Source organism: Ornithorhynchus anatinus, chromosome 2 (genome assembly GCF_004115215.2).
Source record: "Ornithorhynchus anatinus isolate Pmale09 chromosome 2, mOrnAna1.pri.v4, whole genome shotgun sequence".
Classification (NCBI taxonomy): domain Eukaryota; kingdom Metazoa; phylum Chordata; class Mammalia; order Monotremata; family Ornithorhynchidae; genus Ornithorhynchus; species Ornithorhynchus anatinus.
In genome coordinates, this window is record NC_041729.1 from 97,687,686 (window position 1) to 97,715,149 (window position 27,464).

Below are 27,464 nucleotides of genomic sequence, written 5' to 3' on the forward strand. Positions count from 1 at the left end.
CCTGTTGCAAACATGAATAAAATCCATCATTTAGGAACAGTTACTTACACTTTGTTTAATCTCTAATGGAAAGGATTTCTCTAAATATTTATATCGGAACAGTTGTCAGAATGAACCCTGGAGATGGCTGCCCCTTCCCCTCCTCCCCGCCCCAGGAAGGGAAGGGGAAAGGAGAGATTCTTAGGGCTGTAACTAGCTCCTCCGTCAACTTGACTAGAATGAGCTGGAACTCGCAAAAAGGGACTTCACGGATCAGAGCGATTCATGTAACATTTTTGAAAAGCTACTTTAGTTTACAGCCTTGTAAAAAAGGCTCTCAGCTGGCTGCAGCTTTTCAAGTGAAATGATCATTTGGGTCACAGAGACCCGGTAAATAAATTGTAAGTCATGTAGGCGGCTTGCCCTGGAGGGTGGGAATTCTATGCTCTGGCTTTCTAATGGGATTCTAGAGTCAGGAAGGGAAAGGACTGGTCCCTTGGGAGAGAAACTGAGAGAACAGTAAGAGTGTGAGAGGAGGCGCTGGAGAGAAATCTGTCTGCCCCAAGCCAAATTGCCAAGATAAATGCTGCAGTATTTCATCCATTAACTCTGCTTTCGGCATGTTTGTTTTTTCTTGGGGAGAGCCTTACAGAAGACTGTTTAGTTCCTCTTGATAGGGGCTACAGGATGGTAGGGATGGGTGGAGACGGGAATCTGAATGAGAGTAGTAGTAGGGAGATACAAGAGAGAGGAAAAGAGAGATAGGGAGATGGAGATAGACGATAGAGAAAGAGAGAGAGATGTCTATGATTCAATACACAACTGTGGGAAATATTGCGAGTTTTCTTTTGAACTTAGTCTTGGTTTCTGATTAGAGCATGTAGAGTGCATATTGAGAAATTAAGTTGTATGCTTTAAAAATAAAGTACCTGGGATGCAAACTATCCATTAAAACATGAGGAATACATTACCTGCCAAAGAAAAACCTTCAATACACAATACTGAATCAATTAATCACATCTGTTGAGCACTTACTGTGTGCAGAGCTGTATGCTAAGTGCTTGGGAGAGTGACAGTATAACAGAGCTGGTACACACATTCTCTGCCCACAACAAGTTTATAGTCTAGAGTGGGAGACAGGTATTCATATAAATAAATTATGTAAATATATGTAAGTGCTGTGGGGCAGAGGGAGGGTTAAATAAAGGGTGCAAATCCAAGTGAAAGGGTGATGCAGAAGGGAGTGGGAGAAGAGGAAATGAGAGCTTAGTCAGGGAGGCGTATTGGAGGAGATGTGCTTTTAATAATGTTTTGAAGGTGGGGCAAATGATGATCATAACAGTATTTGTTAAATGCTTACTATGTGTCGAGTACTGTTCTAAGCTTTAGAGTAGATACAGGCTAATCAGGTTGGACACAGTCCCTGTCCCACATGGGGCTCACATTCTTAATCCCCATTTTACAGATGATGTAACTGAGGCACAGAGATGTGAAGTGACTTGCCCAAGCAGACAAGTGGCAGAACCGGAACTAGAACCGAGGTCCTTCTGACTCCCAGGCCTGTGCTCAATCCACTAGGCCAACCTGCGGACTTGAAGAGGGAGCGTGTTCCCGGCCAGAGGCAGGACATGGACGGGATAGATGAGATCGAGGGTACATTGAGTAGGTTGGCATTTCCAGCAGTGAAGTGTGTGGGCTTAGTTGCAGTAGGAAAGGAGCTTAGTAAGTTTGGAGGGAGAAAGGTGATTGAGTGCTTTAATTCTATGGTAAGGAGTTTCTGTTTGATGCAGGGTTGGATGGGAAACCACTGGAGATTCTTGAGGTGAGGGGAACCATGGACTGAACAGGTTTGTAGAAAGTTGATCCAGGCATCAGAGTGAAGTATGGAGTGGAGTGGGGAGGGACAGGAGGCAGGGAGGTCAGCAAGGAGGCTGAGGCAGTAATCAAGGCCGGTTACGATAAAGTCTTGGATTAACGTGGTAGCTGTTTGGATGGAGCAAAAGGGCAGATATTTGTGATGTTGGGGAGGTTGAACCAACAGGATTTGGTGACATTGAATACTTGGGTTGAATGAGAGAGAAGAGTTGAGGATAATGCCAAGGTTACAGGCTTATGAGACAGGGAGGATGGTGGCGCTGTCTACAGTGTTGAAATATCAGTGAAAAGACAGGGTTTGGGAGTTCTGTTTTGGACATGTTAAGTTTGAGGAGTTGTCAGGACATCAAATTTGGGATGTCCTCAAGGCAGAAGTAAACGTGAGCCTTAGCAAAAGAGGCAGATCACAGGTAGAGATGTAGATTTGGGAATCATCCATGTAGGGATGGTAGTTAAAGTCATGGAGGCAAATGAGTTCTTCAAGGGAGTGGGTGTAGATGGAGAAGAGAAGGAGACCCAGAACTGAGACTTGGGGGATTCCCTCAGTCGGGGAGGTAGAGGAGGAGCCCACGAAAGAGACTGAGAAGGAGAGGCCAGAGAGATAGGAAGAAAGACTGAAGAGGACAGTGTCAGTGAAGCCGAGGTTGAATAATACTTCCAGGAGAAGGGAGTGTTTGACGATGTCAAAGACAGCTGAGAGGTCGAGGAGAATGAGGATGGAGATGTTGGATTTGACAAGAAGGAGATCGCTGGTGATCTTTGAGAGAGCAGTTTCTGTGGCATGAAGGGGACAGAAACCAGAATGGAGGGAATGAGGAAGAGAATTGGAGGAGATGAGTTAGAGAGAGCAGGTATAGATAACTCACTCAAGGAGTTTGGAGAGGAACGATAGGAGGGAGTTAGAGTGATAACCGGAGGGAGCTGTGGATAACTGGAGGGTTGAACTGTGATGGAGGTGGTATTGAGCTTCAAAGGAATGTTACTGCTGATGAGGTCAATCAGTCAATTGCATTTATTAAGTGCTTACTGTGTGCAGAACACTGTACTAAACACTTGGGAGAGTACAACAATATAACAGCCACATTTCCTGCTCACAACGAGCTTATAGTCTAGAAAGGGAGACCAACATTAATATAAATAAATAAATGACAGATGTGTACATAAGTGTTGTGGGGCTGGGAGGGGGGATGAATAAAGGTCCAATCTGTATTTGTGGGGGTGGCTGATTTGGCCAAGGAATGAATGACCCTCCATTCCACACTGCGTGTTCCACATTGGGTACGAGGAAAGACTGGTGCTAGTCAGGTGCTGTGTTTGCCTCATCATGTCTGCCACTCTTTGCAAATCTTCCTCTTGGTTTCCCAATGTTCCCAAAGTCTCTGCCCAAGTACAGTAACCCCTCTCTTGATAGCTGCACTCATTCATTTATTCATTCAATCGTATTTATTGAGCACTTACTGTGTGCAGAGCACTGTACTAAGCACTTGGAAAGTACAATTCAGCAACAGAGACAATCCTTGCCCATAAAGGGCTCACAGTGTGAGAAGCAGCATGGCCTAGTGAAAAGACCACAAGCTTGAGAGTCAGAGGTCATGGGTTCTAATCCCGGCTCCACCACTTGTCAGCTGTGTGACTTTGGGCAAGTCACTTCACTTCTCAGTTACCTCAGTTACCTCATTTGTAAAATGGGGATTAAGACTGTGAGCTCCATGAGAGACAACCTGATTACCTTGTATCTACCCCAGCACTTAGAACAGTGCTTGGCACATAGTAAGCGCTTAACAAATATCATCACCATCATCGCAGTCTAGAAGTGAAGGTGGTCTACTTTGGTCATTTCTCATCAAATCTGCTGCTATGTCTCATTGTTGGAAACTGGACTGTGTTGTGCCCTTAGATTTGTTTTCTCCGACTTCCTGGCTTGGACGTGCCCCATTTCTGTTCTCCGTAGAACAGCTGCTTGCATATCCTGCTGACATTTCATCCTTCACAACCTCATTAAACTCTGTCCTTTCCTGTCCATCCAAACTGCTACCATGCTAATCCAAGTTCTTTTCTATCCTGCCTTGATCGCCCCATCAGTCTTCTTGCCGACCTCCCTGACTTTCATCTCCTTCCACTCCAGTCCATACCTCACGCTGCTCTCCAGACCATTTTACTACTCAACTGTTCAGTCCATGTCTCCCCAGTCTTCAAGAACACTCAGCGGTTGCCCATCCACCTTCACGTCAAACAGAAACTCCCTACCATAGGCATTAAAGCACCCTTGCCCCCTCCTACTTTACATCCTTGGTTTCCTACTACTACCCAGACCTCACACTTAACTCCTCTAATGCCAAACTACCCTCTGTACCTCGATTTCATCTATCACTCCTCCAACTCCTCACCCATGTCCGGCTTCAGGCCTGAAACTCTATACCTCTTCTTATCTGACAGATAATCACTAAATTAAAAGCACATCTCCTCCAAGAGGTCTTCCCTAAGTCCTCATTTCCTCTTCTCCCATTCCCTTCTGCATCATCCTTGCACTTGGATTTGCACCCTTTATTCACCCCTCCTTCAGCCCCACAGCACTTATGTACATATCCATAATTTATTTATTTATATTAATGTCTGCCTCCCCCTCTAGATTGCAATCCCTTTGTGGGCAGAGAATGTGTCTACCAACTCTGTTATATTGTAGTCTCCCAAGTGCTTAATATAGTGTTCTGCCCACAGTAAGTGCTCAATAAATACAACTGATTGATCATCGATTCTCCTCACAGGTCCTGGCCAACAGAACAGTTCAGATGTGTGCTTCTCTCATTGCTGGAGAACTTCCTGTGTTCCAAGACTTCACTGGGTGGTGATCCTATCTTGATAATTGCTATTGAGTGTGGTTCATAGATAACGCTTACTAGAGCTAAGTACAGTGCAGAATTAGCAAATACATTCCCTGCTTGTAATGAGCTTGCCATCTAGAGGGACCTTATAGTCTAGAGGACTTTGAAGGTGGAGAGTTTGGTGGTCTGCCATAAATGAAGAGAAAGGGAATTCCAGAACAGAGGGAGGAAGTGGGAAAGGGATCAGTAGCAAGATAGATGAGATTGAGGTTGGGGATAGAGGGATAAAATGTGCAGGCTGAGTCGTAGTAGGACCGCAGTTAGGTATGGTAGGATGGGGAGAGTTGATTGAACGCTTTAAAGCCGATGGTAAGGAGTTTCTGTTTGATGGATAACCACGGGTGGTTTTTGAAGAGTGGGGAGATGTGGACTGAATTTTCTATAGAAAAATGACACAGGCAGCAGAGTGAGATAAGGACTGAAGTGGGGAGAGAGAGGAGGCAGGGAGGTCTGCAAGGAGGGTGATGGCGTAGTCAAGATGAGTTATGATCAACATAGTAACAGCTTGGATGGAGAGGAGAGGGTGGATTATAGCAGCGCTATGAGGGGAGAACTGACAGGATTTTGTGACACTGAATATGTGAGTTGAATGAGAGGGCTGAGTTGAGGATAATGCCAAGGTTACTGGCTTGTGAGTCAGGAGAATGGTTGGATCTACTGCGATGGGAAATGCATATTAAGTTTGGGGTGTTGACAGTCCCGAGACTGAGCTCCCCTTCTCCCTCTACTCCCTCTACCGCCCCCCCCTTCACCTCTCCGCAGCTTAACCCTCTTTTCCCCCCATTTCCCTCTGCTCCTCCCCCTCTCCCTTCCCATCCCCTCAGCACTGTACTCGTCCGCTCAACTGTATATATTTTCATTACCCTATTTATTTTGTTAATGAAATGTACATCGCCTCGATTCTATTTAGTTGCCATTGTTTTTACGAGATGTTCTTCCCCTCGACTCTATTTATTGCCATCGTTCTCGTCTGCCCGTCTCCCCCCATTAGACCGTAAGCCCGTCAAACGGCAGGGACTGTCTCTTTCTGTTGCCGACTTGTTCATTCCAAGCGCTTAGTACAGTGCTCTGCACATAGTAAGTGCTCAATAAATACTATTGAATGAATGAATGACATTCCCTATCTATGCTCAGAATCAAGTTTCCAGGGAAGCCTCTGATATTTCCTCAGCCCTTTGCACCCAAGCTTTGATGCACCACCATTTCTGCTTTTCAGTGAAAACCTGACACCCACAAGCAAGAAAGACATGCCAATGAGATCTCCAGATTGCCAGCAGGAGCTGTTCCCATGCCATGTTCAGGGTTGTTGCTGAGTGTCCCAACCTGTTTTCCTCTTAAACCACTTGCAATTTCCTCAGTGAGGGAGAGGGATGCTCTCCAGCCATTTAATCTATTGTATAAACTGACTGCCTGGTAGCTTCAAAGCACCCTGGGCTGAGTATAGTAGAAGCAAAAGGTAAAAGTCTCTCCCCTCAAGGATCTTACAATCTAATTGGAGTGACAGACAAATCCAAAGCTTGTTAATCATGATTGATTATGGTATTTGTTAGACACTATGTGCCAGGCACTGTACTAAGCACTGAGGTAGGTACAAGAAAATCCGCAGTCTCACATTCTCAATTCCCAATTTACAGTTGAGGTGTTGAGGAACAGAGAAGTGAATAACTTGTCCAAAGTCACACAGCAGACAAGTGGCAGAGCCGGAACTAGAACCCAAGACCTTCTGAGTCCTAGGCTGGTGCTCTGTCCACTACACCACGCTGCCCTCTTTGTGGGCAGGAAAAGTGACTACCAACTCTGTTATATTTTAGTCTCCCAAATGCTTAGCACAGTGCTATGCACGCAGTGCTCAATAAATATGATTAATTGATGCCATGAGTCTAAATGCTGCTACACACCTAAATCCCGATGCTGAATGCAAATGCATAACTGCTAAAGGGGATCCTTGGTTCATGCAGTTGGGTCACTGGAAATTAATCAGATAAGATTGAGGTATATTGGAAATTAGTGAATCAGTGAGGGCTTTTTGGAAGAAGTAGGCATTCCACGTAGGCAATTAGGAGAACTTTGAAGATGGAGTGGGCAGTCTGGGGGCTTTGAAAAGTGGGGGAAGTTCATTCATTCAATAGTATTTATTGAGCGCTTACTATGTGCAGAGCACTGTACTAAGCACTTGGAATGTACAATTCGGCAACAGATAGAGACAATCCCTGCCCAATGACGGGCTCACAGTCTAAACTCTAAAATTCCAGGAGTGTGTACACAACAAGGACGAGGACCTTGAAACGGGAGAGTTGAGTGCGAGGAGCCAGTGAAAGGAAAGGTTGGGAGGAAAGAAGAGCGTGAGCTGAGAAGCAGAGGTTAAAGAGTGCTAATATGGAAGATGGGAAAACTTGGAGAAGAAGCTTGAACCCAGAGGTAGGAAATTTTTGCTTAATTTGGAGAAAAATTCATAGTCACTGAGGTATTTTGAAGAGTGGGGAGAATTTCTGCATCTGTTCTCTAAGGTTAATGATGAGAATGAATATGCCATGGAAGGTGGATGCCTGATCAAGAGGCCTCAAAATCCAGGATCTCTCCCCAAGCAGTGAAGGGTGGAGACCAACTAATTCACTTCTGTTGTTAATTTGTTTCAATCAATCAGTCAGTCAGTCATATTTATTGAATGCTTATTGTGTGCAGAGCACTTTACTAAATGCTTGGGAGAGTACAATAAAAGAGTCGGTAGACACATTCTCTACCCACAAAGAACTTGTAGTCTAGAGGGGGAGAGAAACATTAATGTAAATAAATACATTACAGATATGCACATTACTGCTGTGGGACCGAGGGTGGAGTGAATAAAAGGTTCAAATCCAAGTGCAAGGGCAGCACAGAAAGGACTGGGAGAAAAGGAAATGAGGGATTATTTGGGGAAGGCCATTTGGAGGAGATGTGAAGATTAGCTTGGAAGATGGGGAAAGCTATCGTCAGTCGGATATTAAGGGGGACGAAGTTCCAGGCAGAACGTAGGAGAGGGGTCACCAGCAAGATAGCTGAGATCGAGGTACAGTGGATAGATTGGCATTAGAGGAGCGAGGTGCGTGAGCTGGGCTGTAGAAGGAAATCAGAGAGATAAGGTTGGAAGGGACAAGGAGATTGCTTTTAAGACAATGGTTTCGAGTTCCCGCTTGATGAGGGCAACCAAGGAAAGACGATGGCTAAGACAAATCCACATTCTTGCATGATACTCTGTTAAGGTTGACCCAGATCTACAGATTCTGCAGAGACGGCTGGCTCACAAAGCCATAGACCTCTCTTCTTGCCTCTGTGGTCTGGAACAGTAGACACGCTGAGCTCTCAAAAGGCCTTAGACAAAGCACAACAGAGGAGCCCGTTCATCTCCCGCTTTTCCAAAGTTACGCTGACACTATCCTGGGTTATCCAGTTGCCAAGCTAATAAACTCCGGGCCAAAGAAAAATAAATACGTAGCTCAATGGATTGGGTCATGCGACTTGTACCACATATTGACTGAGGGTCAATTATGACTGATTAGCATTTATGAGCTGCAGGCTGTGTTTGGTTTGTTTGTCAAAGGTATACCGGCAGCCTGCCGGTTGCCAATGAAGACTGGCCAGAGAACAAGATATCTGATTGCTTCTCAATGAGTCCATTTGGAGACGAAAACAGTCTCCACTGAATAGTTACACAGAGGGCAGTGCTGGTTGGAACACCGAGTCTACCAAAGTGGTGAGATGTTCTGAGTTCACCTTGGAAGCCCTCAGAATATAAAAGTCTGTGGGCAGAGTACTGATCGGAGCACATCACTCCCCTTTCCAAGCCTCTCCAGGAGTTCCTCGCTGCCTCTCGCCTGAGGCAAGAAATTCCTAGCCATCAACTTCAATTCCCGTTCATTCATTCCTTCGTATTTATCGAGAGCTTACCGTGTCCGGAGCACTGTACTAAGCGCCTGGGAGAGTACACTATAACAATAAACAGGCACATTCCCTGCCCACTCCATTTGTTTATTCCCTCTTACCTATCTGGTCTCTACTCCCACTTTCCCGCACTGATGCTCTTCGCTCTTCCCAATCACATCTCCTATGTCAGGCCTTTGTCCCTCCAGGAAAAACGTCCCCACTCAATTTCTCCATACTACATCCCTTCCCTCCCTCAAACCCTTCCTTAAAAAACTACTTCCTCCCAGATGCCTTCTCTGATTCCCCACAAAAACTGTTTTTCCCTCAGTCACTTCAGCAATCCTAGGTGCTCATTCGTTTCAAGTCTCATTACTGATTTCTCTACCCTCTCATATGGTTTGTTGTTTATATCTCCTACCCTTCTCTCTTAACTCCTGCATATTTGTTCTTTCCCACCATGACACTGCCAACTCTGTATCGACAGGGACTTTTATATTTTCTCGCTTCAGTGCTCTGTGCACAGGGGGTGCTCAGTTGAAAATGACTTTTTTAAAAAATTTAATAGCTTTTGTTAAACCCTTAATATGTGCTAGGCACTGTATTAAGTGCTGGGGTAGATATAAGATAATCAGGATAGACACAGTCCATGTCCTAAGTGGGGCTCATGGTCTTAATCCCCATTTTACAGATGAGGTAACTGAGGGCCAGAGAAGCGAATTGACTTGCCCAAGGTCTCACGGAAGACAAGTGGCAGAAGCAGGATTAGAACTTTGGACTCCCAGGTCCGTACTCTATCCATTAGACCATGCTGGAACAGGATTTGGGTCTGTGAGGTAGGGAAAAAAATAGCCTGATGATACATCTTTTCTTACCACTCAGAATCAATGGTTTCAATACAAACTCTAAGTCAGTGAATAGACAGGGTTTATTTCAAATATGTTGGCTAATATCTGCAAGAAATACACAGATCGAGTTTTGGCTCTGCACACAGAAAGCGCTCAATAAATACAAATGAATGAATTTATCAATCACCTATTGAGTGTGATGCAATTAACCAAATGCTTGGGTAGATGCCAATGGAGTTAAAGTACATATTTTCTGCTTCCCAGGAACTTTAATGTAAAAGAGGAAACAGACAGACAAAAATGATTCACAGAGTGTAAAAGCAGCTAGTACCAATGGCATTCTGTGAATCATTTAATATTACTGCAAGTTAGTCATATTATTTCAAAAAATATTTCTATTACATTCCAGTTGACAGTCAATGGCCCAGAAGTTTTCAGTGGCGTGTGTATGAAACTGGGGTTTTTAGTTGTCTTTTTTTATGGGATTTGTTAAACGCCTATTATGTGTGAGGCACTGTACTAAGTGCTGGGGTAGAAATAGGCTAATCCGATTTAACAGAGTCCATGTCCCACAAGGAGCTGACAGTCTTATTCCCCATTTTACAGATGAAGTTAACTGAGGTACAGAGAAGTAAAATGACTTGCCCAAAGTTACACAGCAGACGAATGGCGGAGCTGGGACTGGAACCTAGGTCCTTCTGACTGCCAGTACCCTATCCACTAGACATCGCTGCCTCTCATGTTCTTCAAACGGCAGCAGGGATCATGATGGTCATGGAAGGAAACTGTTACGGGCTGTTTCTCCTGCAGAAAACCAATTTTAGGAGTGGGTGAGAAGCAATGTGACTTAGTGGAAAGAGCATGGGTCAGGGAGTCAAAGGACCTGGGTTCTAATCCTGCCTCCACCACCTGTCTGCTATGTGACCTTGGGCAAGTCACTTAACTTCTTTGTGCCTCAGTTTCCTCATCTGTATAATGGGGATTTGATACCCGTTCTCCCTCTTACTTAGACTTTGAGCTCCATGCAGGACAGCGACTGTGTCCAACCTAATTAACTTGTACCTACCCCAGCCCTTAAAACAGTGTTTGACACAGAATAAGCACTTAACAAATACCATAGAAAGGGAAAAAAACCCAAAAAACCTTTTGACTAAGCAGTCTCCTCTCAGGTCCAGAATAAAGGGCACCTGGGACGGTAGTAAGAGAGGTTTCTCATCTCATCCGCTCCACCTGCTCCTGCTAATCAGGTTTGTGTCCATCCGTCCATCCATCCCTCTAAGGTGCGGATGAAAGTGGGAAGTGGGCAGCGGGGAATGGAAAGGAACGGACTGGCTTGGTAAAATGGTTTGCACACAGTAAGCTCTCAATAAATACGACTGGATGAATTAAAGAAGGGGGGGCAAGGGAGTCTGATAACTGATTGTGAAGTTAGGTAGGGTAGGGTGGCTGTAATTGTGTGCGTAGAGGGTGGGGGGAAAGTTGCTATGAGCTGAGCATGAGGGTGGCAGGCCGTCATGGAGGACTCTGAAGAAGTGAGACTGGTTACGCAGTGATACAAATAGTTCGAGTGAAACCTGAACGCTGAAAGACTCCACTTCTCGAGAAAATTTTCAGATACCCACCTCGACCCACGCCGGGTGTCGGAGGTATCTAGGATATTTCTCTGAAACGTGATATGGGCCTCTGTTGGGCCTGGTTAGGATATAGGTTTTCTTTCTGAACTCCCACTTCTCACTTCCCCTGCATCTATCATACTAGCCGACCTGTGGGTCGGGGCTCTCCGAACGTCAGCAGTCCCTTGTAGAGGGTCATCATTCCCCCTGATTTCATCCGGCAGGGGCTGGTTTCCTTCTTTGACATCTGCTCTGTAGAGAAAGCCAACAGGATTCTTGAAGGGAGAGGGACAACTCCACCAGTACTGACTCTCAGAGAAATAGATGTGTGTAGGTTTGTGTAGGCGTAGGTGGATGCCCACAAGTGTCTTCATGTAAGCAGGTGTGTCTTAATAACTGTATAGCCGTGCATATGTGTGCTTGCATGTGGTTGTGTGTGCATATGAGCTCACACCCACCTGAATGAGCCATGTGGGTGGGCATACATGTGCCTTTTTTATGTGTGGTCATGTGGAAGCTTGGATGTGCATGTATGTTTGGGAGCATGTGTATGTGCGTGTGCACAAGTGAGTGTGGTTGTGCTTCCTGCATCGGAGCCAGAAAAGGCAGCAAAGCATTTTACGAGTTAGAAGAGGAGAGAACTTGGCTTGTACTAGTGCCCCACTTTTATTAGACTGTGAGCCCGTCAGTGAGCAGGGATTGTCTCTATCTCTTGCCGAATTGTACATTCCAAGCGCTTAGTACAGTGCTCTGCACATAGTAAGCGCTCAATAAATACTGATGAATGAATGAAAGAATCAGCTGCAGGGTGGGTGCTATTGATGAGAAGAAAATTGGTGGAAAGAGCATCGTTTTCGAGGGAGCTTCCTCCACTCAGTAGCTCTGGTGGTGGCTTCTAGCTCTGAGAGAGCTGCAGATTGGAAGCTGTTGTCATTGCAGGCTGAAATACTGAACTCCAGGTATTCGATCTCAGTGAGCAGCATTTCTAAATAATAATAATAATTGTGGTATTTGTTAAGTGGTTACTATGTGCCAAGTACTTTAGTCAGCACTGGGGTGGATACAAGCTAATTGTGTTGGACACAGTCCCTGTCCCAGTTAGGGCTCACAGTCTTAATCCCCATTTTACAGATGAGGTAACTGAGGCAAAGAGAAGTGAAGTGACATGCCCGAGGTCTCATTGCAGACAAGTGACAGAGCCAGGATCAGAACGTAGGCCCTTCTAACTCCCAAGCCTGTACTCTATTCACTAGACCACGCCGCTTCCCTCCTCAGCTAAGAGAACATGGAACTAACCACACTTGGCCAGAACAGTTCCCTGGCTGGTGGGTATCAACCATCATCTTCATCCTCATCATCCTCATCAGTAGTTGGACAGAACACCTACAGGGTAAAGATCTCTGTGGGCAGGCAACACGCCATGTCTTTATTCAGTACTTCCTAAGCACCATGTTGTAGAAAATAGGGGCTAAATGAATCAGTCAGTTGTCTTTATTGAGCCCTGTATTTATTGTATGTAGAACGTTATACTAAACTCTTGGAAGAGTACAGTCCAGAAGAGTCGGTAGACATGATCCCTTCCCACAGTGAGCTGCTATTACTACTGATGTGTGCAGAATACTGAGGATCTACAATAATAATAATAATAATAATGTTGGTATTTGTTAAGCGCTTACTATGTGCCGAGCACTGTTCTAAACGCTGGGGTAGACATAGGGGAATCAGGTCGTCCCACGTGGGGCTCACAGTCTTAATCCCCATTTTACAGCCGACAAGTGGCAGAGCTGGGATTCGAACTCATGAGCCCTGACTCCAAAGCCCATGCTCTTTCCACTGAGCCACGCTGCTTCTCCACTTTACTGAAGTGGAGCACTTTACTGAAAAGCTGCTGTGTGCAGACCTCTCTCTAGGTGCCCAGTATGTGTGGGGTTTTTTTTTTTTTTTGGTTGTTTTGGTTTGTTTTTTGTTTTTTGGGGGGTGTTTTTTTTTTTAACAGTATGTGAGTGTTAAGCACTTACAATGCACCCAGCACTGTTCTAAGCAGTGGGTTAGATACAAGCTAGTCAGATTGGACACAGTCCCTTTCCACATGGAGTTCACAGTCTGAGTCCCCATTTTACAGATGAGGCTCAGAGAAGTTAAGTGACTTGATCAAGTTCACATAGCATATAAGTGAAGCAGTATGGCTTAGTGGATAGAGCACTGGGTCTTGGGTTCTAATCCCGTCTCTGCCATTTGTCTGCTGTGTTACCTGGGACAAGTCACTTCACTTCTCTGGGCCTCAGTTTCCTCATCTGTAAAATGGGGGTTGAAACTGTGAGCCCCACGTGGGACAGTGACTCTGTCCAACCCAATTTGCTTGTATCCACCACAGCGCTTAGTACAGTGCCCGGCACATAGTGCTTAACAATTGCCATAATTATTATTATTATTATTAAGTGGTGATCCTGGGATTAGAACCAAGGTCCTCTGCCTCAAAGACCACTAAGGCCATTCTAAATGGTGCTCCAACTGTGTGCATGGTTCTATATTTGGTGGTTGGGAAATAAGCGTTAGAAGTATGAGATGCTCTTATGCCACCCACCACCAAAGAGAGTTGGCCTTCGGATGGATTTACCTTGAACATCCATCATTGTGGGCAGGGAATGTGTCAGTTTATTGTTATACCGTACTCTCCCAAGCTCTTAATACAGTCCTATGCACACAATAAGCACTCAATAAATACAATTAAAATAAAATGAATGAATGGTAATTACTGAGTACAGAACACTTCGCTAAACGCTTGGCACTGTACTGTCATCACTGCAAATTCAGCAAGTTGGAAAGTATGACCATCCAATGAAAGATGCACTGGAATAAAATACCAAGGATGACCATCTCTTACCTCTCAAACAAAAGTGATGAAACAAAGGGGGTGTTTTTCGCTTGGGTTTCCAGCTTGGGGAAGAAGCCATTTTTTCCTCCCACAGCTGACCCAACTGACCCCCCAGTCTTGTTCCTCTCTGGACTCCACCAAGACCTGAGAGCTAAATTGAGCAGGACCGAAAAGAGCTAATAATAATAACAATAATAGTAATAATAATTGTAGTTGTAAAGCACTAATATAAGTATTATTATTATGGTACTTGATAAGCTCTTACTATTTGCCAAGTTCTGTTTTAAGCACTGGGATAGATGCAAATTATTCAGGTTGGACACAGTCCCTGTCCCACATGGGGCTCACACTCTTAATGTCCATTTTATAGATGAGGGAACTGAGGCACAGAGAATTTAAATGAGTCGCCCAAGGTCAGATGGCAGACGTGGAAAAACCAGGATTAGAACCCAGCTCCTTCTGACTCCTAGGCCTGTGCTCTAACCATTAAGCAGTTCTGTTTCCCCCCTGAGCACTGCCAAGCGCTGTACTTAGGGCTGGGGCAGAGATACGATAATCGAGTTGAAGTCAATTCCTGTTCCATGTGAGACTCACTGTCTTAAGTAGGAGGGAGAATAAGGATTTAATCTACATTTTACATATGAGGAAACTGAGACAACCGGATGTTAAGTGATTTACCCAAGGCAAGTGGCAGAGTCTCAGGATCAGGTTATGGTCCTCCGTTTTCCCGGCCTGTGCTCCCACGCTCTTTCCACTAGGCCATGCTCTTTCTCAAGAATTTCAAATCAGATCTTTCTGTTACGAGAGCTCTTTAAATGATGCCGATTACTCCCAAACCCTATCCGGCTGCCCTCTAGAAGCCTCACCCCTCTTTTCAACCCAACACCCAGATCGAAAAATTGGCACCCGATGTCTGACGGCCCAATCAACCTCACAGAAGCTTAGCATAGAACGGTCGTTGCTCTAGTAGTTCCCCTAGAACCGATCGGACCCAGTAGGATGGCGAATGATCCGGGAAGGCTGGAACGGTGGAACGATAAAAGTGGCTTGACCTTTCTTCCCGTTCTCTGGGAGGCTGTAACTCATCTATTTTCTGAGAAAGAAGGGCTCGGCCAAGCAATATTATCTTTCTCCTGGGCAAGAGGCAAGGCGAAGTAGTCGTTTTCCCTTAATAAACTGGATTTTCAGGCAGCAGATATTACTTGCTGTCTTCTCTGGAGGGTTCTCTTCCTCTTGCCCATATTCATAATAGTCTGTTTTTCTTCTCTTGCTCCTCCTACGTCTGCTGTAGCTACAAGCTCACCCCACCCAAGTCTCCTTCAAAATGCTCCCCTTCTGTAAAACCTGCATCTGTTAAACACACTAGCAGGCTTAGTACGTGCTCTTGGTCTTTGACTCCTACTCTTTCATGGAGTCTGATCTCTATCAGTCTTTTCTTGCCACAAAATGTCACTTGCGTAAACAATGCTCCATAAATAAGTAATGGGGCTCTGTCTTAGAGGTCTCTATTCTCTAGACCGCTGTTTGTCAGGAGTGACTGCTACCTCATCTCTTATCTCAACCCCAGAGGCCTGATTCTAGTGAAACTGGCATTGTTTCCAACAGCTTCCCATTTACAACAGTGACTAGTAAATTAGAGACCCTATCAACTCCGCTGAGAGGACAGCTTTGATGGAAAGTTACTCTTCTGGCCTGAGGCAAACACTAGCATAAATTACCAGACCGAATTAGTCTCAGATGAAGATAGGCTTTCCGGATAAAGGGAACAGTGAATTAGCTGTTTTTCTTCGGTTGTGATGATCCGTGATTTTTAATGCTTTGACTAAGACAGTGATAGATTTTCTTGTTTCAGCATCCTTGCTTCTCTATAAAATATTCTCAGTTAATAATAGTAAGAATAATAATAGTAGTAATAATAATAGTATGTGTTAAATGGTTACTATAAACCAAGCACTATACTAAGTCCTGGAGCAGATAGTCCTGGAATAGTGGAATTCAAAAGAACTGTGGTGTTTGTTAAGCTCTTTTCTGTGTGCCAAATACTGTACAAGGCATTCAGGTTGGACACAGTCCCTGCCCCAACCAGGTTTTACATTCTAAGGTAGAAGGGAGAACAGGTATTGAATCCCCAGTTTACAGGTGAAGAAACTGGTATACAGAGAAGTTCAGTGACTTGCCCAGGGTCATACAGAAAGTAAGTGGCAGAGCTGGAATTAGGACTCAGGTCCTCTGATTCCCAGGCCTGAATGCTAGGCCACGCTGCTTCCCTGGGTTGTTTCTACTGGGACAAGATATATGTCCCAGGAGTTCAGTGGGCTCTTACAAGTTCTATGCTGGTCTCCTCTAATTATAAAAATTATAACCAATAGGGAATTCAGCAATCACAAACCTAAAAAAGCATCTCAGTGTTAGTACAGGGTGGTCTGGGATCTGTCACACTCTACTGTGAGACGCACCCGTGGCCTAATGGAAAGAGCACGGACCTGGAAGTTAGAGGGTTCTAATCCCTAGTCCAGCCCTTGTCTGCTGTGTGACCTTGGGCAAGTCACTTAACCTCTCCATCCCTCAGTTTCTTCATCTGTAAAATTGGGCAGGGAATGTGTCCACCAAATCGGTTATAGTGTTATATTGTACTGTCCCAGTGTCTTAGAACAGTGCTCTGCATTCAGTAAGTGCTCAATAAATATGATTGATTGCTTGATTGATTAAAATGGGGATATATTACCTGTTCTCCCTCCTACTTGGCCTCTGAGGCTCCACAAGGGACAGGAACTGCATCCAGTCAGATTAACTTATATCTACCCAAATGCTTAGAACAGTGCTTGATACATGGTAAGCACTTAACAAATTCCACAATTACTGTTATCATTGTTATTATTATTACTGCATAACCAAGAAGCATTGTCTTGCCATCCGTCCCTCAAACCTGACAACAGCTGCACCAATCCTGAGGGCAAAGAAGAATGAACAACTTTGGCATCCGCTCAGCCATAATTATTCCCAAGGGCCCAGTGAACTGGTCGTTGAGTCGTCGTCACCTCACCCTCAGGGCTGCCTGGTACCTCCTTCTGCCGCCACCAGCCCAATGTGACCCTGATCAGCTCATCCAGATTTCTCTTGGAAACAAGAGTTAAAAAGTGTCATCAGCCTGAGTTGTTTAGATGGGACTCGGCGATTGGCAGGAAAGCCCAAATTATACTGGATGGAAATCAGGGCTGTCTTCAAATGGGTCAGGGCAAAATGACCAGTAAGGGACCATCCATCCCAAGGAAGGGGAAAAAAGCTATATAAGAAAGAGAATCACTATACTGGGAGGCAGATGTACCTGCTGGATTCTAATCTCGGCTCTGCCACTTGTCTGCCGTGTGACCTTGAGCAAGTCACTAAACTTCTTTTGTGCCTCAGTTTCCTCGATTGTAAAATGGGGATTCAGTCCCTGTTCTCCCTCCTAATTAGACTGTGAGCCCCACATGGGATGGGGACCATGGCTGACCTGATTGATTTACATCCGTCCCAGTGCTTAGAACAGTGCTAGATACAAAGTAAGTGCTTAACTATACCAGTAAAACAAAAACAGACAAAAATAAAACCTTGGTTAGCTCTTTCCTCCCTCCTGTCTCCTTACTCCATTATTATCAGGGCTCTTTCAGGGAAGAGTGAACCAGCCCCATGGTTTTAAGGAATCCCTCCCCTCCCTGCCCCAATGCAGATCTGTCCAGCCCATAATGAATCAGCTGATGTGGGCCAAGTCAGGTTGTGAACCACAGGGTAATAGGCTCGGTGTAATCGTTGTGGTAGTTAAGTGCTTACTATATGCCACGCACTGTACTAAGCACTGTGATAGATTCCAAATAAACTTGTCCCACATGAGGGTCACAGTCTAAGTATGAGGGAGAATTCCCATTTTACAATTGAGGAAACTGAGGCGCAGAAAAGTTTAAGTGACCTGCCCAAGATCACCCAGCGGACAAGTTGGCAGAGCCAGGATTAGAACCTGGCAGGTACATCTGCTTAAGGAGCAGTGCTCATCTTCCCACCCAAACCCTGACCTCATCCCGACTTCCGCAACTCTGTAGTTGGCACCGCCGTCCTTCCTTTCTCACAGGCCCGTAACCTTGCCGTTGTCCTTGACGCTTCTCTCTCGTTCAACCCACATATTCGATCCTTCACCAAATCCTGTCGGTCCCACCTTCACAACACCACTAAAATCCGCCCTTTCCTCTCCATGCTACCACGTTCATGCACTCACTCATTCTATCCCGCCTGGAGTCCGCATCAATCTCTTTACTGACCTACCCACCTCCAGTCTCTCCCCACTCCAATCCATACTTCACTCTACTGCCCAGATCATTTTTCTACAAAAAAGTTCAGGACACATCACCCCCCTCCTTAAAAAACTCCAGTGGTTGCCTACCCCCCTCCTCATCAAACAAAAACTCCTCCACGTTGGATTTAAAGCATTCAATCCGTTTGCCCCCTCCTACCTCATCTCGCTACTCTCCTACTACAACCCAGCCCACACACTTTGTTCCTCTAATGTGCTTCTCACAGTGCTTCTCACTGTGCCTCAGTCTTGCCGCCGACCCCTTGACCGTGTCCTGCCTCTGACCTGGAATGCTCTCCCTCCTCAAATCCAACAGACAACTAACTCTCCCGTCCTCCAAGCCTTCTTGAAGACACATCTCCTCCAAGAGGTCTTCCCTGATGAAGCCGCTTCCCCCCTTGTCCTCTTATTCTCCTCCCTTCTGCGTCGCCCTGGCTTGCTCCCTTTCTTCTTTCCCCTCTTTCAGCCACTTATGGACATATCTGGAATTGGTTTATATTGATGTCTGTGTCTCCTCTCTCTAGACCGTAAGCTCACCTTGGGCCGGGAATGTGTCTGTTGTTACGTTGTGCTCTCCCAAGAATTTAGTACAGTGCTCTGCATACAGTAAGCACTCAGTAAATATGATTGACTGACATATCGCTTTCTTCCCCTCCCTAGGGATGGGTGGCCCCGCAGTGGCTAGTTTGTCTTGACCCATATAAGGACAGCCCTGATTCCCACCCACGATATCTTGGGCTTCCCTACGAACCCCAGGGTCCAATCTAAACAGCTCCGGCTGACGACATACTTTAACGCTCTGTTCCAAGACCCATACTCTTTCCACTAGACCACACTGCTTCTTTTGGTCTTCCTCTGACTAAGTGGAGGAAGGGAGGTGTGGCAGGTCCTGGCAGACACAGCAGATGTAATGACCGCACACCACTGTAGCTGAGCAAAAGGATCAGGCATGCATGACCACCCCGTGCCTTTGCTGAGCAAATACCAGCCCCAGCTGTGCTAAGGTCCAACTGCGGGGACTTGCCCACCCACAACTTCACCCCAACCCAGACGTGAGCTTGTCACTGTTGGAGTTCCAGGCCTGGAATGGATCCCTTCGTGGGTCTGGATGGGGGAGAGATGGGTCCCAGACTCACGACCAAGCCAGACCGGTCCCTCAGGAATTCACCCCATATAGGACTCCACTTCAGAGGGCGCCGCAGGCCACAGAACTTCAAGGGAAATGAGTGCTCATTTTCCTGTCCACTTGTTGACCCGATGTAAAGGAAACCACATTTTCCCAAAAATGCAGATCTCAAATTCTATCGTTTTATAAACGTGACTCCGGGTCAAGGTTTGGTGAACCGTGAGCAACTAGGAGTGGACTATGCATTCGTGGGAGATTCCGGGGAATTCTGAAGATGTTTTGGGATGAAAAAGCAGCACGGAGGTGATTCCCATTTGAGTAGGATGTGTCACTGGAATTCTCAAATGGAACCTCAGGCAATGGAAGAGGCAGAAACTGTCCAGTGACCCTCTGTGGAATGGAAGTGGGAATTGAAAGGAAAGTTGGGAGTCTGGCTGCCTGTCTACTGCAGAGGATTAAATACCTGTGCTTACTGGAAGCAAGGATGAAAATTCCATTGCTCTAGGTAAATCAATCAATTAGGGGCATTTATTGAACACTTTCTGGGTGCAGAGCACTGCATTAAGTATTCATTCATTCATTCAATTGTATTTATTGAGCGCTTCCTGTGTGCAGAGCACTGAACTAAGAGCTTGGAAAGTACAATTTGGCAATAGGTAGAGACAACCCCTACCCAACAACGGGCTCTCAGTCTAGAAGGGGGAGACAGACAACAAAACAAGTAGACAGGCAAGTACTTGGGAGAGTGAATAACAACAGAGTTGGTAGACACATTGCCTGCCCACCAGGACTTTACAGTCTAGAGGAATCTAGATGAATCCTTGCCCCGAATCTAGGCTAAACTCTTCTACAGTGCTTTCAGTTCAACTTCGCCGCCAACTTCGAGAGTCATCTGTTCCCAGTTGTTACCCTAAGTATTTTGGTGAATAAATGTGTCATTTCTGGAATCCATCCATTTGCAGACTCTGCCTTCTATGGTGATGCTAGTGGGACATTGGCAGGAATCATATATTTTCCTCAATCAAGCAATCACTGGTATTTACTGAGCACTTACTATGTGCAGAGTACTGAATGAAGCGCTTGGGATAGTACAAGAGAATTAAAAGACACATCCCCTGCTCATAACAAGCTTACAGTCTAAAAGATGAGCTTGCAGTCTAGAGGAAATCCACTCCTAGGATTAGGATGGACTATCCAACAGCACCCAGTTTTTCCTCAGTGACCCTAATCTTTCCCTTAGTGTTCATTAGAGACCTCTTGCCTAAGAATACATTTTTTTTTCCCAGTACAGGGGGAATTATCAAGCTGCAGTTGTGATCTTACTCTGGCTCTGATTTAGAAGGTTGAAATGCTCACTCTATCACAATGGTTTCGGATATATATGAAAAAAAATAGTAAGAAATGATATTCTGAGGACGGATCATTAAATAGCCAAGGTACTAGATGGCGAACCACAGTTAATTGTCCTTTGTGACTAGCTCTACAATGATTTTCACTAGCAACATTTAGCTTTCTTAACCAATCCCAATACATTCAAAATGGAAATGAAATGGAACTAGTGGGTAAGATGCTGACTGGAACTCAGAAGGTCTAGATTTTATTTTTTTGTCCGTGACTTGTCATCAGTATGGTTCAACTATCCTCTCAATCCTTCATTAGAGCGGCTTGCCGTCCCGGCTCTCAGTCTGGGCTAGGTTTGGACACTGGAAACGTAACATTCCTACCGAACTCCTACCCATTTGAATAAAAGGTAATATACAAAAGTTAAAAAACCTAAGAAAACTTCATTGTCTTGAGAAAATTTGGGACGATTGCCTGCATTTGCACGATTGAATTTTTCCTAAGTAATTCTCTGAGAAATTCCCTGTGGAAATAGCAGATGGTGACTCCATCTTGTGCCAAGATTACCAAGAAAACAAAAACGCCCTTATCAGATTAGAAGCACCTGCAAAGCAATCGTGCTCCTTAAATTGATTTTTAGAAATTATTTCAAGCTTTTCTTATGTGAAATAGATGCAGGTATTTTGTAAGAAAATATGATTTCAAACACCATGAAGCAGAAAATGGGATTTCCTAGTTCTCCAAGGCTCCCAGAGGTTAAAAATATGGATCTTGTGTTCCCTTACCCCTACCATTTTTGAAAATGGAACATTCCATTCTTCCCAATAACGCTGAAAGACTGTCGGAATAAAAATGCTGGTAATATTCCTAAGGAGGAAGATCCTATGAGCTAAACAAATGAAGGCGTGAGGAGCAGCAGGTTTTGTTTTCAGGCTATTTGATTGTGCTAAGGTGTGATTGCAAGGTCATGAATCAAAACAATTTAAATCACCTATCAACTTACCAACCCTCCAACACATAGTCAGTTGAATGATGATGTTATCACTTGAAATACTGCAGACAAACCACAGAAGGAGGGATGCACATTCTTTCTCCAAACCCCCAAAAAGTAAAAAAAAAACAAACCAAAAACCACACACACACACACACACACACACACATAGACACTTCGGGCAACTGAAAATTAGTCTTCAGCATCTTGCGGGAAATGAAAGTTAGGTTAGCAAAAATATGTCAGGGTAGAATGCAGTGTCAGGCAAAGAGACGGTCCACGGAGAACTGCGTATACAATTTCAACACACTGTCTTACATGATTCTCACCAGGTCTCAAAACGGAATATTGTTTTCCTAATGGTAACTAAAGTTGACTCTTTCATTTTGTGAAACTCAATAGCCACACTGGTGGTATTTCAAGAATGCACTATTTGGAAAAAGGATATTTTGATGTGATGGAAGGGGAGGGAGGGGGAAGGGGTTGGGAACCAAAATGTAAACTTTGGATAGAAGAAAATTGATTAGTTGGAAAAGCTGATTTTGAAATACTTAGCTTAACTATTAGAGTTCATCTTTTCAACAGAATTAATTCCCGATGGTAAGATTTGGGGGTGAATTCTGAGGGGGGAAAAAAACAACTGTTAGGCCCCTGTCCTAAAAACATGATACTTTGTTGGATGATTGAACATTTGAATAACTACATTTTAGGCATTTTCTCTGAAGCTCGATCTCAAGTTCTTCTTTAACCTTTGAATATGTACATAAAAATAGAGGTACAACTAACACAAATTGAGTTGTCAGGGGATAGTGATATAAGTTCGAAGCATATGCTTGGGAAATGAGATGGTGAATCTTATCCGGAAGGGAAACTTTAGATGGGAGAATATTTCAACAAAGTTTCTCTGGATGCAAATGGAAATTTCTCTATTTCACACGTAGAAATGTTGACACAAGGGCGGTTTCATATTCATTTTCTATTCCTCATCAATCTACCTAAATTTGAAATTGAAGAGGCATTATCATCGTCACCGTGCTAAAGTGATAAGCAGAAGGTGATATTAATCTGTGGAGAATTCGAGAACTGGTGCTAAGAATGGTGGTAAGAGAGTCTGTGCCATTTACTGTCATTTGATTGTTGTCTTCAGATGTTGCTTGCCTGCATATGGGCTTGGTTATGTGGCCTCAATTCATAAAACGATTATGCAATCTGTACAAGGATTTTCCACCAAAAAGAATGTACTTTCCCCAGAAAGTGATGCACTTGCCTCCCTCGGTAAATCACTTTTTCTGGCAAAAAACTGGAAGCGGCTTCAGGAGCGGGAAACGTTCACAAGATTTTCAGAGAAAATAAAATTAGCACCCTCCAAAAGGAAAAAAAAACCACATAGAGATTTGGGGCATATCGGAGATTCAGCGGAGGCATAGAAACAGTCGCAGATCTGCCTTTTCGGCCCTAGTTCGCAAGCATTGCTAAACTGACACTGTTCTATATACAAGGTAATCAGAAAGAAGGATTTTCGGGTGAAGAAGAACCAATTCAATTCCCGAGACAGTGGTTTTCCCTTGGGAGAAATTCCTGTTATTTTCCTATGGATTTAGAAGTTAATTTAATCACCTTTTAATTCTCTCTCTCTTTTTAAACGTTTGGTATCGCCGTGTGGAAATTCGGGTTATCGTCTCGATAATAAGGCCTCGGCCTTAATTTGGGAAAGGAGGGGGTTCTGGATGGAGTGATTTTTTTTTTTTAGCAAGGAGTAAAGGCAAGGGCCGGCCCCGCGAGGACATCCCAAATTGAAGAAAGGCTGATTCTGATTCTTGCTTTTCCACCAGCCCCCCAGACGTCTCTCCTCAAGGCTGGTCGCGTCCAAAAGAGAAATGGGTCTGATGTGATCCTGACGATCGCTCCACCTGCTTTAGAAAGACTAGATGGGCCCCTTCTCCCCAACTCCCCCGTTTAATTCAACTTCTTCGGGCTCCTTCGTCCAAAGAATAAGTCCACCGCGTCCGGGAGGAGAGTGGAGGGAAGAGAGGGATGCTTTCAGAGGGATTCTTGGACCATGGGGACGTGGTGGCCCTGTCGCGGGGGGGCTAGGTGCGCCCTCCCTCTGCAAGGGGCGTGGTGGGGGGTCTGGGCTGCTGAGTGGGGCCCAGGGGAAAGCAGGCGGCGAGGCCCCGGCGGCTGAGTTCGGGCTGGCACCTGTCGGCAGGCGGTCTCTTCTCTGCCTCCGTCGACACAAGGGGTCGCCCCTCCCCCAGAATTGGCGCAGGCCGGTCCTCTCCAAGAGCGCGGTCGTCGCGCGGGGATCCGACGCCTCTGAGAGCGGGGGCGGGGGGGGGGGCTTTGAGGGGTAAGGGGTGCTCTCTGATGCCCCTTCACCCCACACCTCGAAACCACCCCCGTTCCCATCCCCCCCCCCCCACCCAGAAAAAGAAAGTAAAGAAAAAAGGCTCCCTTAAGGGGAAGGGGGACCCTCTTCCAAACTCTCACCTGTTCTCCCCGCTCCACCAAAAGGGCCCCCAAGGCCAAACTCTAAGTTTTGAGGGGGGCTGTTTAGGGGTGGGAGGAAAGAGGGGTCGCAAGGGGAAGGAGGAAGGATGAGGTTATGGGGGGGGGGGGAAGAGTTATCCCCCGATCCTTTATTTAGAAACTCTGGATAGACTCTTCCCTCAGGGGGAACACTGGAAACAGTGCCCCTAAAAAGACTCCATCCCTCCTCTCAGATCCAAGAGGGGTTTTTTTTGGGGGGGGGAGGGTTAGGGTTGGGAAGAGAGAGGGGGAGCAAGGAGGAGGAGGAAGGAGGAGGTTATAAGGGTAAGAGTTATCCCCCAAATCCTTTACTTGGAAATTCTGGGCAGACTCTTTCCTCAGGGTGAACATTGGGTACAGTGTCCCGAAAAGTCCCATGCCTCCTTTCAGACCAAGTCTTTTGGGGGGAGGCTGTTTAGGGGTGGGAGAGGCGGCCAGTAGCGCAACTATTCTGCTAGCTCTTCTCCCCAACCCGTCCTCCCCAGGGGTCTTTTTTGGGCAGGGACTGTCTCTATCTGCTGCCGCGTTGTACATTCCAAACGCTTAGTAGAGTGCTCTGCTAAAGGTTCAATAAGTACTATTGAATAAATGAATGAACCTTCTCAGGCCGGGGCGGGATGACCGTCTGGGAGGTTAGTACAGTGCTCCGCGCAGAGTTAAGCGCTCCATAAATCATCATAATAAGTGGGCAGGTCACTGAACTTCTCTGAGCCTCGTCTGTAAAATGGGGATGAAGACTGTGAGCCCCACGTGGGACAACCTGATCGCCTTGCGTCTACCCCAACGCTCAGAACAGTGCTTGGCACGTAGGAAGGGCTTAACAAATACCATCATCATCCATAAATGCTATCGATTGATCGATGGGTTCGGGGGAGGGGGGAGGGGTTAACCAGAGGGTAGAGGGGGGTAGATCGGAGGAGGGAATGGGAGGGGGCGGGGGAGGAGAGCTGTGTCTAGGTGTGGGGGGTAGACAGATGCGGATGATGGACAGATGTGGGGAGGAGGATGGAGAGTCCGGGGGTGGCAGGGGTGGTCGGAGAGGGCTAGCCGGGCTGGAGGTAGCCTTTAGGTGGACGGAGATGGATGGCCTGGGAGAGAGGAGCTGTGATGAGGGGAAGGGCATATGGAGGGAATGAGGATGGGAAGGGGCGCCCAGATCTCTCCCGAAGCCGCCTCCTCCAAGAGGGAGCCTCCCCCAAGAGGTCCGGCCCGGGTTGGGGGAAGGCGGGGAAATAATACAAACCATTGAGGGCCGGGGGATAATAAATCGGATGCCCCTGACATGTTTAACTCCCCTCCGCCCCCCCCTCTGAGGCATCGCAGCCGTAGGGGGAGGGGGGGACCAGGGGGAAGCCCCCGGCTCTCTGGCCCGGCCCACTGAAGTTCGTGTTTTTTTCAAGGGTTTTGAGGTGAATCAAACCTTGTCTTTCCTCGGGCCCGGCATACAAAGGGGGCTTTCAGGGCAACGGCACGGGAGGGATGGGGAGGGGGGAGAGACCCAAGCCGGGATGCCAGAGGATCTCTGAACTTCGGTTTGAAAGCCAACCGCCCCCAATCTGCCCGCTCGCCCGCCCAGGTCCTGGAGGAGAGACGGGGCTCGAGGGGAAGGAAGAAGGGTGAGGTTTTAGGGGTAAGGGTTGTCTCTGCAAATCCTTTACTTAGAAACTCAGGACAGACCCTTCCCTCGGGGAGGAGACACTTCCCCCAAAAGGTCTCCATCCTTCCCTTCGAATCCAACCTGGCCAACTAGCCCCCGTCATCTCCGGCTAAGGCTGTCAGAAGGGGTGGAGGGGCGAGGGTCCTGACATTTACTGGGATTTACCTCTACAAGAAGACCAGAAGTGTTGGAGGACGGGATTGGAGACGCGTCCTGCCTTGAGCCCGTTTTTTCCTGCAGGTTGGGCTGGGAACGGGGAAGGATGCTCTGCCCGTTAAGTGAGCCAGGTGACTGCGACTCCGTTGGGCTGGAGAGGATAATGTGGGTGGGTGGGTGGGTGTGAGTGAGTGGGATATCCGAGTATGTATGAATAGTAAGGATGCCCACTTGGAAACGTGCGCTGGTGTGTGCATGGGTGGATACGGGCGGGTGGATGTGAGCTCCTGGGTGGATGAATGAGGGGGACGTCAATGAGCATGAAGAAGAACCGAGAGCCATCCTATCCATCCGCTCCCCCAGCCCTGTCCGGGACCAGCCCTGTCATTCATTCATCCAATCGTATTTATCGAGCGCTTCCTACGCGCGGAGCACTGTACTAAGCGCTTGGAACGGGCAATTCGGCAACAGATAGAGACAATCCCTGCCCATCTGTCCGGGACCAGCCCTGCGCAGGACCGGCCCGGCTCGCTCAGTTTCCCCTCCGAGCAGAGAGCAGGGGGGACGGGTGGAGAACCCCGGCTCCTCTCTCCCCCTCCACCTGCCCCTCCCCCGGACCCAGCAGAGGGGTAGGGGGTGGAGGCACCCTGGAGAAGCAACCTGAGGGTCTTTAAAAGCCTCCCCTCATCTCCCCCTCCCTGCAGAGCGGGTGTCCCGGGGGAGAGCCAGGAAGATGACTCTCCGGGGACAGAGAGTTGTCCCGGCAGAGGGGGCCAAGCCGGGCTGGGCTGAGAATTGGGGAAGGGGAAAGAGAGCGTGGCGGTGGGCGTCTTGACCGTCCCAAGTCCCCCTCCACCGGTGGGGAAAGACAATCCTAGCCTAAGAACGGCTTGTCAGCTGCCCTAAAGAAAACGTCTCTTTGACTCTTCCGCCGTTGTCTCTGCTGCAAGGGATGGATTGGGAGCGTTGGGAAAATCAAAGGAGGAAGCCCCCCTCTTTTCCCTAGGGCCAGCCGGACAGGTGAACAGCAGAGAGAGACAGAGAGAGAGACAGACACACACACTCAGAGAAAGAGAGAGGGAGGGAGGGAGGGATGGGGATGGGGGGGCGCGGACGGTCCTTAAACCGGAATAAAAATCCACTTACTTCTCCGCTGTCGCCTTCCCCGGGGGGCGTTCTGGCTGCCGATGTATTCCATAAAGTTCAAAATGATAAAAAACCAAGAAATCAGTCGCAAGTGCATAGTAACCCGGTAAGGCGTTCCTTCGTCTTCTTCTCTTTCGTCTTCTTTTCCTCCTGCCTTTGCGCGCGTGTGTGCCTGTGCGGGGCTGCGTGCGTCTGTGGGTGGGTGGGTGTGTTGTGTGTGTGTGT

At 46.7% G+C, this 27,464-nt stretch overlaps 1 protein-coding gene across 1 annotated transcript in view; it reads right to left on the minus strand.

Annotated features, from left to right (window-relative positions):
* Positions 1–27,462, minus strand: part of RSPO3 (R-spondin 3) — a 71,445-nt gene extending 43,983 nt beyond the window's left edge. Inside the window, exon 1 of the mRNA XM_039914594.1 lies at positions 27,240–27,462. Coding sequence (XP_039770528.1) covers positions 27,240–27,336 — 97 coding nt within the window. The 5' untranslated portion in view covers positions 27,337–27,462. The remainder of the gene's footprint in view (positions 1–27,239) is intronic.
* Positions 27,463–27,464: the final 2 nt, after the last annotated feature.